General features: G+C 37.5%; 1 protein-coding gene across 4 annotated transcripts in view; it reads right to left on the reverse strand.

Moving 5' to 3' along the window:
- Nucleotides 1–14004, reverse strand: part of dennd1b (DENN/MADD domain containing 1B) — a 108511-nt gene extending 94507 nt beyond the window's left edge. For all 4 annotated transcript variants that reach the window (XR_013326475.1, XM_077717767.1, XM_077717768.1 and 1 more), the window contains exons 1-2: nucleotides 13726–14004; nucleotides 13235–13299 (exon numbers count right to left, since the gene is read on the reverse strand). Coding sequence is in view for 3 of the 4 variants with exons in the window: in XM_077717767.1 (XP_077573893.1) it covers nucleotides 13235–13299; nucleotides 13726–13742 (82 nt within the window). In the remaining variant the exon portion in view is untranslated. The remainder of the gene's footprint in view (nucleotides 1–13234; nucleotides 13300–13725) is intronic.
- Nucleotides 14005–18823: the final 4819 nt, after the last annotated feature.

The raw sequence follows: 18823 nt of genomic DNA on the forward strand, positions 1-18823 counted from the left end.
ACAACCGCAACGAAAAACAGCAGGGAGAAGTAAAGTACTGAATTCATATTTGAACAATTTACATCTAAAATGCCAACTGCACGTATGGAAATAGCCAAGAAAATCTTTGAAGCCGAAATCAAAACTAAGAATGAATATTTCTAAAACTAATTTCTCAGCCATTTGGAAATAAAATCAGTACAATATAGTGGGTGCGCTATATATTACTACTAATCAAATTGAAAAGAATTCGTCATATTGTATAGATGTATTTTTTAAGGTATATATACATTTTACATTAAGATGTAACATTTATTAGGTTTCCTCCTTAATTTGAATGAAGGCATTGTGTACAACTTGTCTGTTTGTGTAAGCATGTATGAAAATGGTTGATATGTATCACTTTATGAAACACGCCAGAAGGTCTGAAACACTTTTCAAACCTAACCAAAACTACTCATGGAAATATCTACTCAAGCCCACTTCAAACACTGAGAACATCACAGTGATTTCCCCAACATTTTGGATTTTATGAACGTTTCAGAATTTCGGACCGTCCTGTTCACTTGAATTGGGTGATGCTTTTTACTCAAGAAATTCAAGACATTGAAAACATTTGATTAATTCTTTCTAACACAACTTGAGCCAGATAACTATTCGGCCATTTGGCTGCATAACTTGGTTCCAATCAGGAGAGACACTGTTGGCCGGTAGTAATCACAAACAATATCATCCATACAATTCTATTATTAAACATGATTCCAGATAAATTGTCCTCAATTTTCCAGTAAGCAAGCATAATCTGGTGAGGCCTTGTTGCATTACCTTTAAGAGGGTTGCTTGTACAGTCTTGGTTACGACAAATAGACAGACTGAATTCTATTTTGAGAAGTGCAACAAATTGTAGTTTTTCGATACATATAATGTTAAGGAAGCCTGCGATCAAGTGATTGTCAGCAAGCAGCAGATTCTTAGGGTTTCTTTTTACTTTTTGAGGTGGTGGGTAGCAGCATCACAGAAAACACTATGTCGCACGGTAGCTCCTTGAGGTGTGGAGCGGATCGATCTCTGTTAATGTCATATGGCTCAGCACCCAGAGGCAGCAGCATGGTGCTGATGACAGTGAAAAGCCTTGCCTTTGGCGGCTACATGCACGCTGCTGCTGAGCTGTGATTTGAAGTTCACATGCAAACGCTGACAGAAAGACAGCTTTCAGTCAGGCATTCCAACTTTCAGTCAGTCAGACAGTCTTCCCACAGGGAAGACAAAACATCTGAACCCGTTAAAAGCACACAGTGGAACAAACAGTCTCAAAATTCTGCAGGACTGGTGGGTAAAATGTTAATACGCAATACAAACGTAGAACACAAATTACCAGTATTCACCTGTCGTAAAATAAATAAATAATTTCAATGAGGCATCTAATGTCAAATGCTGCAGAAATGGTATAATTATCTATTTATAAAATAAAATCTCAAGAAATTTTCTTTAAATTTTCTCTGACTGACATTAAGTCACATATAACTGCAAATTATGCTTATGATGAAGTAAGCTCAGGCGGCAACTGCATTTGGTTTAACTTGTTTTGTAGCTATTGTGCAGCAGTAATGTAACATTGGATCGTTATTTTTACTGGTATATCTACAAGGGACTGTGATCAGCAAGCCACCGATTGAGCCGTCTTTGGCCCAGAGTCAGCTGAGATAGGCTCCAGCACCCCCTGTGACCCCAATGAGGATCAATCGCTTCAGAAAATGAGAAGAGATTTACAAGGCATAATATAATGGCAAGTTCTCCTGTCATATATATAGTACTTTTACATTCTTCCTCCAAATTTCCAGACTTTGATACCACATACCTTAAATGCTTGTATTAGGATGAAACACATTTTCATCACAATTGCAAGACACCATGGTGTTATCAAGTATCATCTGTATTATCTATCACCGAGCACTCTAGGGTTTTGTACTCGCAGACGGGCTGAAAAAAAATATTATTTGGCCATACCTCGTTCTTTAATGCTTCTACTAAAAATGCACCATCTATGGTGTGAACAAAGTGTTGAATATTGTTCCCTGTTTTCCGGCACTGATCTTGTCAAAGCTGTGAAAATGTTTCAAATTATGTGACATTATCTAGTGATACATTGTGCTGCAAGAGGAATCACAACAAACTCTCAACTGTGTACACAGTCCAATACCGAAAGACAATTGCAGAGACATTAAAAAAGTTCTAGTTTTCAATGAAAAAAGGTTGAAGAGAAAGTTAGGAAATGAATGTATAGGATAGCATTGAAGCAAGTCATTTTCTACTAAAAATGAGGAGACAAAACACCAGTGTGCCGTCTGGATCCATAGTTAATGTTTAACTGAATATGAGGCTCTGTTAAGTACTGTCTGATGACCAGAAAAAAACTATAAAGGTTAAGTGCATCAATTTACAATTGGATGGATTTTAAATGTGTTTGATATCAGAAATGTAAAAGTGGCAACTATTCATTTTCATTCGAATGTACTTCAGTACTGTCAACTGAAATCTTGACTCAAAATCTAGGGAAGAGGTCTAGGGTCTAATGTACATTTGAACTGTTCATTTTTAAAAATGGCATCCAACTAGAAACCCTGAGAATTACAAAGCACAACCAGAGAAAGATGAAAAAGAATGCATTTTTCTTGGTAATAAAATCAGGCAATCAATACCCATGATGCATTTAAAACTTGAAGTAACTAAGCTTCAACACTGATTGTCACGTTTCTAAATGTGAATATTGCATGCTCACACAGACTGTCTATCTGTTAACAAATAGCGGGATTTCCAGTGATAAATGATATAAGACATTTACAAAAGCATCAAGCTTGACCTATATTTTCTGTCCTGAAAAATAGGCCAAAGCCCAAATTAAAGGCCAGTAGGGCTACAACGTGCATGTAAACGCCGTCATGTTCACAGTAATTGTGGGGTGTTAGGCAACATTGGGGTAGCCTTGAACACAGAGACATACCCTGGAGGCATAGCTGTTGACATGTAAATAGTGAGGACTGAAGCTGAAATGACAGCACAGACAGCAGCCTTCTACCACTAGTTCTGCATGACTTGGGTTTGGTCTTGGTGCCTAAATTAAGAGTCTGGATGTCAGAATACCAGTACTCATATCATGTCAATAAGTAGGTTGATTTTCTTAATTACCAAAAAAGGTACATATCTGTCTTTTAGATCATGTGGCTTTGAGATCATTTTCCCTCACCTTACAAGAAATAGATCAGAGGATTTGGAATAATACAAAGTGGTATGTTACCTTTCACAGATGACCAGAATGATAAAGCATAACATTTCACGATTCGGTCCTATATTATTTGGGGGAAAAGCTCAAGTCATGGAAGGATTTAGTAGTACTATTTGTATTACACAGCGTGCAAGTATAGACAGAATATACTGCACCACCTATATAGTCTACATTACAACGTCAATGGAGCGTTTGGACATAGTGAAGTTTATTCATTTACATTCTAAAAATGTTTCATATACTTAGTTATGATTATTTTAGGGCACCAATTCAGGGCATCCCCCGGATGGTGCTGTAGTTAGCTGGGATAGGCTCCAGCTCCCCCCACGATCCCTGTGAGGTTAAGCAGTAATTGTATTATTGGCTAAAGTCAGCCAGAATAGGCTTCAGCACAGACACAGCCTGAATGGTTAGCACATTTTACAAATATTATTTAAATAACTGCAATCGGTATTGGTGTACAACAGCAGCACTTTTACACCTATGTTTATTGTTAAATTGCAATAGAAAAAAGTTGATTTACTTTTTATTTATTTTTTAATGTATTATTTTTCTATCACCAGGTGTAAAAACTAATATCATAAGATGAGACTTTCAAGATGTAGCCTTAAGAAGTGACACCTTGGATCTGTTATATTATTGTTTTAATCAGTTTTGATCAGGAGGAAAAAAAAGAAAGCTTATTTACTAAATCCAACTCACAGCACCAGAGAACAATTAATGCAGTAATGCACTAATCCAGTTAATTTGTAGGCAAAACTAGGCCATCTTGATAAAACATGAAAAAGAACAACCAAATCATTTTTCTGACGACTTCCAATGATATATTGTGTGTATATTTAGGCATTTATGGTCAGCTGTATTACAAATGCCATCTACTGTGCAGCACATATTTCTGTCATCTCTTGACATATATGTGAAGAACTTAGACTTTGAGCTAGTTCCTCATTTCGCATTTGCTTCATTGATTTCATGGTTTACCATAAATAAGACAACAGCTATCCAGAGAATCTAAAGAATGATCAGTCACGAGGGTATATATTCACTCAGTCTATTACCATGAACGCACACAAACAACAGCCAATAAAAACAACTGCCATGTCTGTAAAGCTGTGAGTGAATGTGACGCAATGAAAGGCTTGTGCATTCGTCGAAATCTCCATATTTTAAATTATTGATTAACCCCTACATTTCCCCAGTTTTCAAACTAAAGAATAAACGTCTATAAATAGCCAGCGTAACCCATGCCTCGAAGTATTTCCATATTTTCCCCATATTTTCAGTTGAGGTTGTTAATACAAAAGAAGAATAAACATGGTTTAATCGGCGTATGCAAGACCATTTACAGTGTTGCACAGTGTATTGATGCTCGAAATACATTTTATTGAATGAATGGAATGACCTCATTGTCATCAAAACCCAACCATTCTCATTCTGGCCAAGCATTATATGCTTAGGCCCATAAAGACTAGAAAACATCGCTGTCCACAGGGTGTTGGATGTGTTTCAGTAAGTACACTAGTTTTCAGAGAGAATTAAATGGTAATGGCAGTGGCAATTGTGTCAAGAAATAAATAAAACAAGGGAATCTTTAAAAAAAAAAAATAATCACAAAGAGTTATAAACTCCTAACAGTGCAGATAAGTGAATACCTTAAGATGTAATGTAGTTCGACACAAAGAGAGGCATTCCCATCTTTTTAAGTAAGGCAATCAAGAACTGAAACGAGCAAACAGCAGGTTCCGACACAATCGTGAATGGATGAGTGACTCTCAGTGGGGAGGTACAAAGGATTCTAGACAAGAACAAAAGAGTGATGATAGAGAGCACAGAGAGAAGCTGTTACGCTGTTATGCCAAATTGAGGTCTTACTATTTGACTGTCCATGCAGTAGGGATTGGAATTAAGGACCTGAGTAGGATTTTTCAAGATTATTCAATTAATTCAAAAGTTCAGTTTCCCATTTGGAAAGAAAGCTGAAGTAGCAGTTGAACCATGGGCTGAGTAATTACAGTTTGGTTTAAAGAGCATGCAAGGATGTATGTTTTACCATATGTACTTTTAAAAATACACCTATTCTTTCAGAATTGATCAACTGGCAGACTCACCAACTACAGACAATATTAGCACAGCAGGAAGAGCAAGGAAACAGCCATGGTTTGACATAGAGGGAAGAAAACTACGTCTTTGATAATATCTTCATCTTCTAAAAAGGAGTTAATTTAGCAATGTCACACAGTTGAGCCAAACTAGAAAGAGAAAGGGTTGAGGGATAAACAATATGTAAGACCCAGGGGCCTTGTCAAAAGTGCAAGTGAAAGAGTGTGGCTTCTCTAATGACCAATCAACACCCTCCTTCATGCCATAGCATCTGTTAGTCAATGGCCTCCGATTTAAGAGCGATTTTTCCAGGAACTCAAAGTGCTGCTAAGATCAAATCACACAGAGGAATAAGTGTGCTTTGGGTCAAGAACTACTTCTGCCATTAAAAAAATGTCAACATTCAACCTTTTCCAAAAGTTCTACTACAGAGAAATTTTGCTCTCCGATCACAAAAGGTGAAAAACAGAAAGGATAAAAATACTGTTTTGCTTGAGGGGCTACAGCATAGAAACTAGCAGGTGGCAATTGAACTAGCGAACAGTAGGTGACACTTTGAGACCTCCAGATCTCTAAGGATACACCGAGTACAAAAGAGACATTTCATAATTGGACAAAGTCAAGCTAAAATGCCGTGTGAATTAAAGGCCAAATTAAGAATGCTCTACACTTTTCCGTTTTAGACTTCCAGATAATTTCTGTCTACACGTTTAAACACAAATCGTATTTTCTGGACTATATGTTGCAAGTTTTTCATAGTCGTGCTGAGCCTGCGAATTATGTCGTTTTAATTTTTTTCATTCTGACTGTGGGTGCAGGTTTTCATTCCAACCCGTAAAATTGGCCACCCTTTCACAAATCTGGTGTCCTGCCAGTGCAATAGGCGGATAGCAGTCAGGTGCTTCTTGTTTTCTGCAGAAATCTCGTTGGTTAAAGTGCCTTTTCTGGATCGGTTGCAACCAAAACCTGCACCCACAGCTGCCCTCGAGGACTGGTTTGCCCACCCCTGTTCTAGATCTTCCGGTGTATATCTCATTGTATAACAGAATAACAATGCCTTTTAGTTTAAACATACATAGTTGATTAAGTTTTAAGGATATTTGAATGTTTCATGTTTCTCTGTCATTATTTTTTACATCCTATTAATTGACACTGTAGGGGGTGATAACATGCAAAATGAATCACACGGGCAATAACTTGTCATGAGAGGTGCCTCTGCTCCCTGAGCTGCATTTTTTGAAAGAATAAACCATCTCCATAATTGCAGCATGAATGTAGTTGTAAACTGGTATGGTGATCTCTTAAGTCTATTGCTTTATTACTGGAAACAATCTGTCTAAAAGGAGCGGGTGAGAACAGGTAGCATCTGTCCCCACCTACTGCCTTGGCAGCTTTTGCATCATCTGCTAGCTTTGGCAGCATCTTGGAACCACATCAATATGGCTCTATGTAGCCAGGACCACTAGTAGCTAGCATGCCAGTCACGCTTTCAACCAACACGCACACACAGCCTGAGCATCCAAAGAGCACTGAGCCAACAGAGCTAAGCGTAACTGAGCTTGCATTGAACAGGGAGGCCAAGTCTCCCTGGACCTGCATGGGGGGAAAAGGGCCGGTGTCTGTCATCTATTCACACAAGCCCGGTTAGAAGTGTAGAGCAAAGTCCACACATGTACACTCCTTCTGTTGTTTTGAGATTTATTTTCATGCTTTTTCTGCAATAATGAATACATCGAGAGATGCATGCTACAAACATCCTAAATCTCCCGGAATGGAGACAGCAACGGAACTGCCTGACACTAGAGTGTTTTCTTTTTTTTTTCCTGGAGCGTACAGGCCCTCTCCGACCATCATCGAAGCACCAGTTAGGACAGCACGAGACGCCACAGGCAAAGCACTCCAGTAAGAAACAAAAACGCACAACTCACTTTAGAGCACAATATTTTCAAGTATATCCCTCTGTCCAGTTAACATGAAGAATGACAAAAACCATATCAAATTGCACTGTTAAACACTGACTTCAGCATTGCGCACAGTAGGCTTAATAATAGTTTAAATAATAATTGCCCATAATGTGAGTGTGAGCATGAATTGTTGTCAGTCTTCTTGTGCACTGCCATTGGCTGGCCACCAATTCAGGGTGTCCCCGACCTGGTGCCCATTGTTGTCTAAGTTCCAGAACCTTGTAAGAATAAGCAGTACGGAACATGAATGAATAAATCATTTATTACTAATTGAAAGTTGGCAAAAGTAAGTGTTCTTATGTATCTTTTTATATGTATGGGAACGCTGGGATGGGTTTGAAACGCCCTGAAATTACTTTTCAGAATGTGGGATGCCTGATACTATCCTTGCGAGTCAATTAATTTGTATAATGAATGACGGATGGTAGGCCACAAGGAACCCTATTGTTAATTAAATCACAGAAATGATAACATCATCACACCAGTGTAATTAAGTGGCAGGTGGATGGAAAGGACCAAACACACCCACATGACTTAACAGAAACAAAATTTCCTGAATGGCATGCTTTAGGTGTTTCACGTTAACAATTGCATTACATTTTAAGATTTCAATTACGAAAACCAGAGATGAACAAAAGGGACTCCAATCAACAACAAAAAACCCACCAAAAGCACCTAAACCTAACACATGACAAAAACTTTAAACCATAAAGGTCATGCATCATTAGGTACAGGATTTATAGCATTCAGAGTGGTTCAATAGCCTTGTTGGCATAACATCAGAGACCCACAGAGGTCTCGTGAGATCCTCCTACACAGTTGTTCTGTCCAATGTAAACTGAAAACAACAGATCATTTCAGTGGATTCACATTTAGCGACTGTCTGAATGGCGCTATTGGTAAATTACACTTGTAGTTGACAATAGCCTCTTTACAAATGTGAACAATGTTTAATCAAAAGGACATTACTGGCAATTTATAAGATTTGGTTGGCTCAAATAAACTAAAAAAAGAAAAACATACTCCTGTTTCTTTGGCCTCGGTCATTTATTGGATGTTTTCTTACTTGTTTTGGATTGGGTCATTATCTCAATGGAGGATCCAACCACTGCAGTTCAAGTTTCCTGACACTAGCAAATTTTGCCATAAACTTCCTAATATTTCATTGAAACCTGCAGAGATTGGAGATGCACATCATGCAACAAAGAACACGAACATAACTGAGTATGTCTTGCATGGTTCATGGTGCGGTGCTATTTCCTTTTTTTTTTTTCTTTTTTTTTTTAGTTTGTGGCTTGTGACGTAACGTCCGGGCTAGTCACTGTTTATCCGATAACTCATTTACATGAATAAGTCTCATTTTCTTTACATCGATAATCTCACAAAAATACAGCTCCTTCAAATATTAAAGACTGAACATGTTTCTTCCTTTTTACAATTTTTTTTTGTACTGATGAAAGAGGTCTAGTTCAGGTTTTTTTTGGCCTGCATTTGCCAAGATACCTTTTGTCGTGCCGGCAAACACTACTTATTCGATTCTGAGTGTTTGACACGGTTTCTATACGGAAACTCCCACAGGACTTCACTTCCCCATGCAGACCTTAACTTGCGCTAATAATAAATCATATGAAGGCATAAGACAAAACCAATGTCAAGTGAACCAAACCAAGCAGACAAAATTGAAACAGTTCAATCCATCATCCACATGACCATTTACAGAATAACATTGAAATTAATAGTTAAACAATTTATACTATTACACCCCTATACATTCTATATATATATATATATATATATAAATATATATATATATATATATATATATATATATATATATATATATATATATATATATATATATATATATATATATATATATATATATATATATATATATATATATATATATATATATATATATATATATATATATATATATATATATATATATATATATATATATATATATATATATATATATATATATATATATATATATATATATATATATATATATATATATATATATATATATATGAAAGTGGGAGGATTTCAAGTTGGCTCTTGCATCCTTTGATTTTTTTTCTGAAAATGGCCTGCGGAGAAAAAAGTTTGGGCACCCCTGATCTAAGGAGACGTCTACACTTGGATGGCTGAGGTTACACTGTGTAGTTTACACATTACAATACACCTACCCACAAAGGATTGTGAGCAGTGTTTAGTATTTTTTTACTTAATTAGGAGGAATTAGGTCATAAACAAAAAGAAATGCACGACATTCTTTTCAACTATTTCAGAATTACTCATCAGGTTATATTACATACCAAAAACAAGACGCATAACCAATGGACACTGCCCTTTTACAATGACTAAGAAATGATTTCATGGTTGTGCTCCTTTTAGAGCCTAAAAAAGAAACAACTTAAATAAAAAATAATGTCACTAGAGGTCTGCCACAACAGTTCTGATTACAGAAGGTGTGAAAGCCAGTTAACACAGGAAGTCAAGGGAGAGGCCTGACCATCTTAAAAAGAGTTATTTTCTTTGACAACTCAAACAGCAGCCTTGTGCCTTTTGGTGTTAACCTGTACATCAGACTGGTCATGTGATAGTGTCATAGATGGATCTAGTTACAGGGACTGCAACTGCAGCACAAGGATGTGGCGAGGGAGGCAAAAAAAACTGTTTGCAACATCAGCAAAACCACATAAGACTTTCGACTCAGGCCTGACTGTTAAGTATGCTTTATAACCTGAATTTCTATGTAGGGTAGAAACAAAACAAGGAAAAAATTAACCTAACCCTTTAACTTCTTTCCAGTAAACTCCATAAGAATATAGAAAAGGTGAATTCTTCTGCCATATCGCAAAAAAAAATCAAGTTAAGTGAATCATACATTAATGATAGCCACATCTGCTTGAGTAAGGTCACGGGTGGAGAACATACAAAACTGATGCGATGCCTTCTGGCGTAAGAAGCAGATTGCCATGAGTGACGAGGTTTCAGATCATGGCCAAAGCCTTTCTAGTTATGACTCACAGCTTTAACCCTTTCTATTACAATATGAGTCTTCCACACCAGTGAGTGCAACTGTAGTGCTTAATTCATGTGTAGTTTTCCAAGATTAGCCAATTATTCAGCTTCCATAAGATTATCAGTAGCACAAATATGTAATGCATAATGAGTAGTCTTCATTTATTTACTCATATGAACTAACTTCAAAACGAATATATAACAGCAATTGTGCCTTGCTTGTAGAGTACATGTGTCAAAGTGGCGGCCCGGGGGCAAAATCTGGCCCACCGCATCAATTTGTGTGGCCCGGGAGAGTAAATCATGAGTGCCAACTTTCTGTTTTAGGATCAAATTAAAATGAAGAGTATAGATGTATAGGGAATATTCATTATAAATCAATAATTGCAGACAATTTGTACAAATTTGAATGTCCAAAAATGATCTATCGGTCAGCACGATTGAAAGCTGTCAATTTATTAATCAATTAATTTTGGCAGCCTAGTTGGAAGACATACTGGCCCTCTAGGATGAAAACAAAACTACAACGTGGCTCGCCCACAAAAAAGGAGTTTGACACCCCTGTTGTAGAGTATTAAAATGGAGAGGGCCACTGTTATGGGGCCTTTTTTATATGCGTATATATGTCAATCAGGTTCTAAGTCCACAGCCTTGAGTTAAATGACTCAGCTGAATGCATATGTCTGACCCGCAGAGTGGGCAAACAGTGCTGTGTAGCTGTGCTCTAGGGAGCACGAGTCCGGATATGAGCCTGACCCTGAATCATATGTGGAGGAAGTGGGTTATTACTCCACAAGCTGGTGGTTTATGAGTTGGCTTAAAAATTCAATATCAGAAGTAGATCCAAAAACCACTTTCGGTCTACTCTTTACTTCAACAAAGTAGCAGTACAACAGTCTACATAACACCTCCTAAAAGTCAAAGGTGAGAGTGCACAAAATAAGTTCGCCAGGGTAAAATGCAGTGAAAATATTTGCCTGTGATTTTTGACTTTGTGGTGACACCAGGTACTATTGTAAGATATGGCCAAATTTATTTTCAGTTTTCACAAAAACAAGAATATAATGAAGCCAGCAGTCCCTTTCCAGGCTCGCCTCACCATCTTTTGTCCATTCGGTGACTGCAGGAATGTTTGACCATGGCAAATAGTACAACAGTTAATACAACTTGCTGACCCAAGCGTGATCTTTCCAAAACAATCTTTGAGGGGTCAGGGTGCAACGAGAACGGTGGTTATCTTACATACTGAACAACAGCGGAAAATTGCAGACTAGGAGGCCAGTTGAACAGACGGAGAATGAATGGCACTAATATCTAACTGAAGCATTGCAGCTGAGTTTCAGCTGACTTACCCCTGACCTTGCTTTCAAGAAAAGCTCAAGCAAGACACACAGAAAACAATGGCGAAAACATTATTGCTTGTCTTTGTGCACATGCCACCCAATAGGGAGTATATGTTGTCTAAGTGGCGTAAATTCTGTGTGCACACTGCTGCCAACATTATAACTATTACAACAACCTGTCTGCAGTATCTTACAATCCCTGTAATTACACAGTAACCCGTTACTGTTTACAAGCTAAGAAATTCCTGAGCCATAAAAAAAAAAACACAAAAACTTATTTTAAGGAAGCAATATTAAGTTAAGTTTCCTAACTGAGTACTGCTTTCTTACAAAAGAGTCAGATGTTATGGATGTGATTTACAATTTGTGTTAATTAAGTGTAAGAAAAATAATGTAATTATATTAGTGTACACTGTACATCCTATCCTTTGAAAGCAGTTTTGAACAAACAAAAAAATTAAAATGTACGGCTCTAGAATGTTACCGCGCAGAATTTTTGAATTCATGCCCTAGTTAAAAAAAAAAAAAGATTTTTCTAACTAGGAATCAAGTTTTTAAGGTAAAAAAGTGCAACTTTGGGCTCATTTTTTAGTACATGCGACACTTTTAGAGAAAAAGTAGTTTGTCTATTTAAAGCAACGTGAAGATTCCAAGTGGAGAGACTGTCGCCCAATCAGAGGGGCCGCCTCATCCTCATCATCATGCCCGCCCAGGAGACACTTTTGCCAGCCACGCTCCTGCCGGGGCCTGGGCTGGGGACGGCAGGAGCGTAGCCGGGGCCCTCTGCATGTTCTCTTCTAATCACAAGTGGTGATAATGCATTGATATAAATTTCATAGGCAACATGGGACTGATATAGCATCCACTGACATAATACCACAAAAATTACGATTCATTACTAAACTGAGCAACTCATTTTATACTTGGAAAATCGAATAGTGCACCGAAAATGTCATAAAAATCATGTGTAATTAAATATTGATCTTATCTAAATTTACTGCCAAATCTAATTACATACCATGAAATCTGGGCCTTTAAACACAGCTGAAGAAGCCATGACTCATTTTGTTGTATGAATGACTATAATTGGATATGGAAGTTTATTGTACCTTTTGCCTTTGAGTATACACAAATGACAATTTTCATACAAGTGTAGTGAATTCAGGTCACATTCTCACAGTACCTCTGATAACTTTGGAGGGCATCCTGATTGGCAATAAGTGCTTTTGATAATAATAATTGATAATAGGCGATCCAAATAAATGTTTTTAACTCAGTAATAAACCCTTGCTAGTCTTATGATGCAGTAGTTGTCATCATGTCCCAACAGCAGTAAGCAGGCCCATAATAAAAACTATGAGCAGTGATTACATTAATACTACAGTAATCTTAATACTTTTAACTCGTGTTTGCACAATATAATTCAGCAGAATAGAATTAACAGTCTGATAGGAACAGGCAAGTTTTAAACACAAAATGAGGTCAGAGATGAGGAAAAGGAGATTATCAGTGATGAAAACGGCATCGCTTACCCCCATTTTTAGTGGCTGAAGATTCCACACGCACTACCAGATCAAATGTTCGGTCTGGGTTCTCCCTAAAAAGACAGGATGGATCCATAAATGTTGAAACAGAATGACTGTCATTATCAGATCACACAACCACTTGCTGTAATTGAATAGTAATTTTCTGGTAGTAACAAGTGGCCACTGATCTTCCTGGAGTCAATGGCAGAATGCTGATCTGATGCAATGGAGACAGACAGACAGACATATGGTTAAAACAGGACATCGAGCACATGTTGTTACATCTTTGAAGAGGTTAGCGGGGCTGCTAACATGCAGACAGAGCAGCAGACTGACCCAAAAAGCTGTCGAGCCAGCTGGTCTTAAATCCACTAGTGGAAAAGGCTCAAGTAACGGGGCATAGGCTAGCATTTCCTCCTCATCGACACTTCTTCTCCACGATCAATGTCAATGCACACGTCTATTTCACTTTGTAAATATAAATGAGAACGCCTTACTTGACTCTGCTGTCCATGTTTTAGCTACCGCATCGCGACAGCTCCGTGCTGCTGTCTTGTCGCCGCTTCTCTGCTTCTCGGCAATCCGACAATTGTCCCGGTCCCGATCGCGGTCCCGGTCTGCAGATCTTGCTTATCTGGTCGCTGCAGAAAGCTGTCACATCTCCACGGGAAAAGAGGGGATCGGTGTCTGCTTTGCCCTTGTTCCGTTAACGTGGGCCCAGTCCCAGGAGTGCACCACCGTGCTTATTTCCCACAACAAACATCACTCCAGGAAGTGCTGTCAAAACGGATTCCTACGTCATCGCATCGGATGACGCCGATTAGCATTTCATATAGACATTTTTTAATAGACTATACTTTTACCATTTACCAAATATTTCAACAGGATATCCAAATTAATTAAAAGAATAAATTATACATACACACACACACACACACATATATATATATATATATATATATATATATATATATATATATATATATATATATATATATATATATATATATATATATATATATATATATATATATATATATATATATATATATATATATATATATATATATATATATATATATATATATATATATATATATATATATATATATATATATATATATATATATATATATATATATATATATATATATATATATATATATATATATATATATATATATATATATATATATATATATATATATATATATATATATTGATAAATACGATATGGCCCGAAACAAAGATGAGTTTAACTCTTCTATATCTAGTGTACTGTTTTGCCCCCCTAAACATGGTTATCTCTAACTAGAGGGACACTTTTTATATTGTATAAGCACTCGTTCCATCCCACGTCTCATCTTTCATCATTCTTCCTGAAATGCAAGCATCTCGAGGAATACTCTGCTGACTTGAACAAAGTTTGAAAACAGTTAATTGCTTAAACGATCATTTGGCCCCAGATGCTGGCAACTATACAAAAAGTCACCAGAAGAACCTTTTACATTGGCAGTATTGCATTTCTCCTATAATGAGTTGTTTCTTTTTGATTTCCCGGTTAATAATGTGTACACATTAAGATAGAATTGATGTTTAGTGTGTCTGTCTTTCCGGTTGATTGCCAGCTCAGGCCATTCTGTGATGAGTTTGCATGCTTCTCTTATCATGACACTAGTTTTTGTCATGTTACTCTGATTTCCTCAAATATCAATAAAACATCCACGCTTAGATATTTAAGATACTTATTCGATTCTTTTTTCATATAAATGTTTAAATGCCAGTGTTACAGGTGGTTTGTTAATTGACTGGCAAAATTATATGGGGGTACAGAAATAGTATATAAATCAAATCATGAATTTGTATTGCTCAATGATTATATAGTAAACACAATTAAGAGGAATTTTAGAATAAAAATGTCACCACAATAAATATATAGTATAATGATGGGACTTTGGAATTATATGTATCAAAAATTTATCCTAAGATATCCATTGGAATTTTTATGTGCTCCTGTTAGAACTAAGAGTGAATGTATTTATCTTTGTTTCATGGTCTGACTCACAAATGTGCACTTGAATTTGTCAAGAGACCTAGTTCCTTATTTGTCAGGGGACCAACTCCCAAAAGTCAAACCAGCTCGCAATATCACTTACTGTTCTGGCACTTCAATATGCCTGAGTGTTGGTCTCTTTTATCAGAAACCAACCTATCTCAGAGGAGCTTACATTCTCTTTAGATTTGGCTTTATCTTGTTACTGTTTACAATTATTCTCGTATTCTACCAATATTTGCCTGGTGGTGAATTAAAATTGAATCTTGGATGTGCCTCTCCTCTCTCTGGAGAGTCTGTTTGGATCAGAGCCAGATTTTTACAGGCGGATTGAAAGGAAATTAAGTAGCAGCAAAATTAAGCATATGGTTTCAGGCAGAAGGATGCATTTATACACATGTGTATGTATGTTTAAATTTCAAGGAACTGTATAGTACATTGGCACACGCTGTTATTTATTAAATAGGAACACTTTAATTTGAATTGACGCTAAGGAATTGACCAAAAACACAATGGATCTTGTCAGATTAAAGAAAAAATTTATGAGCAATTATGACAACAATCTACAACAGTTACATTATATCTTAATAACATTTCTGTTCAATGCCTTCATCAAGATGCTCAAAGGTTTATCGCACAATTTTGCATTTCTTCTCATGCATAACACAACCTCAATGGCAATTGAGGAATTTGTTAGCATGAGAAGTACAGGCTGAGACAGAGATGGCATAATTTAGCACCCATCCTATGAATAAATAAAAGTATGAATTGAAACAATACAGGACCAATAAAGACAGCACCAACCCAATGAATTCCATTCGTTGAACACAATACTCTGATTGCCATGAAGTACCAATTGTCAAACGTTAATTATGTTAGCAAAAGATAATGTTCTGCTTCTAAATGCCAACAAAACTCAGTATTGTTCTGGTTATTTCTTGACTTTGACACGCTGGTGTTACCCTCTTTCCCCAGACTAAAATGTAATGTTTAATAATGTCGCATCAAGTCCAAGTTAGCCCACGAAACTGGAGTTTGCATGTTCTCCCCAGGCCTGCATGGGTTTTCTCCGGGAACTCCGGTTTCCTCCCATATTCCAAATCTACTCTAACCAATTACGCCTGCTTAACTCCAAGGTACATATATTTGCAGATAGTTATTTTTAGTAAACTTGGCTGAGGGTAAATGAACCCCACAATGTCAATCACAAAACACTTGTCAGATTTCATTATATTTAATACTAGAGCAGACACATCATCAGGGGCTTCCAGGACAAGATAACCTTGAAAGGATTCATTAATGTTGACTCATCAACCTTGCAGTTCTCATTCCAAGCCCTCATTTAACTTTAATATTATGGGAAGGTATCCTTGCACTATGTCAAGGAGAGCCTAAATGATCTTTTATTTGGATTACAAGGATTTACCTGCATGGTAAATTACACACATCTAATATGGTAATTATGCACCGTAAATCGATGTAAAGGGTCACAGAGAGACAAATGGTAATATGGTTGATCTTAAAATTCTGGAAAACCCTCAAGTCTGATTTATTCTCCATTGTTTATATAGTATTGTGTGGCATAAAAACTGCTAATTTGTGTATTTGAGTGATTTTTGGCAGAAAACACAGAAGTTACATGCCGTACAAGGATGCTTTTTTTGGATAATAATTTAAACATCTGTAATTTATTTTGCCTCATTCGACGGTTCGATCCCAGGTGGGTTTCATCCTTCCTGTTTTGAGTTTGTATGTTCTCCCCGGGCTTGCATGGGTATTCTCTAGGTACTCTGTTTTCCTCCCACGTCCCAAAAACATGCATGGTAGGCTGGTTTGACACACTAAATTGCCCCTAGGTATAAGACTGGTAATGGTTGTCTCCTTGAGTCCTGTGATTGGCTAGCGACCAATGCAGGGTATCCCAGCCTTGTACCCAGAGTTGGTTCGGATAGGCTACAGCACCCCCAAGGCCCTTGTGAGGATAAGCATTAATACAAATGAATGAATGAATGATTTACTTGGACTACTGTAAAATACTTTATTCTACAGCTGCAGTCGCATTTGCAAAATGTTGAAGATAGTGACTTATTATTTTGGTGAGATCCTTCATCTTCTCTGGATCATCTTCACTTTTCCATCAAGCAAAGCCAGTCAGGCGTGCAGTTGTGGTGGCGGTGTAAAGGTGCATCTGCATGCCATTAAGCCTTTCTCTTGTAAATATTATGGTCCAGAGTGTGTAGTGAAGTTGAGGCAAGTTGGCCAAGACCTGAGAGAAGTGTGATGGCCTGGGTGGGAAAAGCACAATGCAGAGGGGGACCGAGCAGTGCCAGCTTCACTATGTGGCCATGCAATGCCATGTGAAATGACAGGATGTGTCACCCACAGGCCTGGGGCTTTTTTGTCTTTGTGGCCTGTCAAAGCTTACCAACTAGTGGGGTCTCAGTTTGAAACAGACTGAAGGGTGACATTTTCAAAACTTCCAGAGGGATGGCAGAGGAGTTTGGTGTTTTTCACTCATCGAAGGTGCTTGCGTCAATGAACAGCTGAGGCATAACGTGAGAGATTGTGTCAGAATTTATTTGTAACTGGCTTGCTTAATTGAGCTAGATAAAACCTGAAAACAATGTAAACATGGGTAGCATGTTTCAAGTGGCTGAGTGGTTACCGCGTTGGCCTCACCTGGGTTCAAATCCAGGTTGGTTCACCTGTGTGGAATTTGCATGTTCTCCCCAGGTCTGTGTGGGTTTTCTCTGGGTACTCTGGTTTTCTCCCACATTGGACTCTCTAAATTGCCCCTAGGTATGAGTTTGACCATGAATGCTCGTTTGTCTCCTTGTGCCTGGGGATTGGCTGGCCACCAATTCAGGGTGTCCTACGCCTCTGGCCCGAATGCAGCTAGGATAGGCTCCAGCACCCTCCGCGGCCCTAGTGAGGATAAACCTGTTCAGAAAATGAGATGACGAGTTTCAAGTGGCATCTTTTAGACAATTGAATAACACAGAAATGTAATTTGCCAATTAATTTGTAATATCACACAAGATATATGCTTTTACATCCCTATCAATGCATGGGTTACCCACCCTTTCTCCTCTGTTGCACTCAGGGCAATCTGTTTACCTATATAGTTATGTTAATCTGATTTGTACATACAGTACATATGGTTTGGTTTGAGTGTATGCAGGGGACATACTTTAGTTTACATGTTATGTCTTGCGGTAATTAAAATAAATGCTCATTATGTGCAGGGAAAGAACCAGATGTATGTTGACCCTTCCAGTGGGTACAAAGTGTTCACAGAATGTGCCCACCTTCAGCGAGAGAAATGCTGTGGCAGTGCTTACAGACACGTAAGGTCCACCGTTATTTTTAACATTGTGTGTGTTCTGTTCCGTCTCAATCAGTTCTATTATTATTAATTATATTGTACCAGGTGTTTGAATAATCTTATTACTGTTCTACAAATTACATGACTTCATTAAGACCGGAAGGCTATATTGGATATTGTGTTTTAGTAGTACTACTCATATACAAAGTCTCTCAGT

This window comes from Stigmatopora nigra, chromosome 5 (assembly GCF_051989575.1).
Source record: "Stigmatopora nigra isolate UIUO_SnigA chromosome 5, RoL_Snig_1.1, whole genome shotgun sequence".
Taxonomy (NCBI): domain Eukaryota; kingdom Metazoa; phylum Chordata; class Actinopteri; order Syngnathiformes; family Syngnathidae; genus Stigmatopora; species Stigmatopora nigra.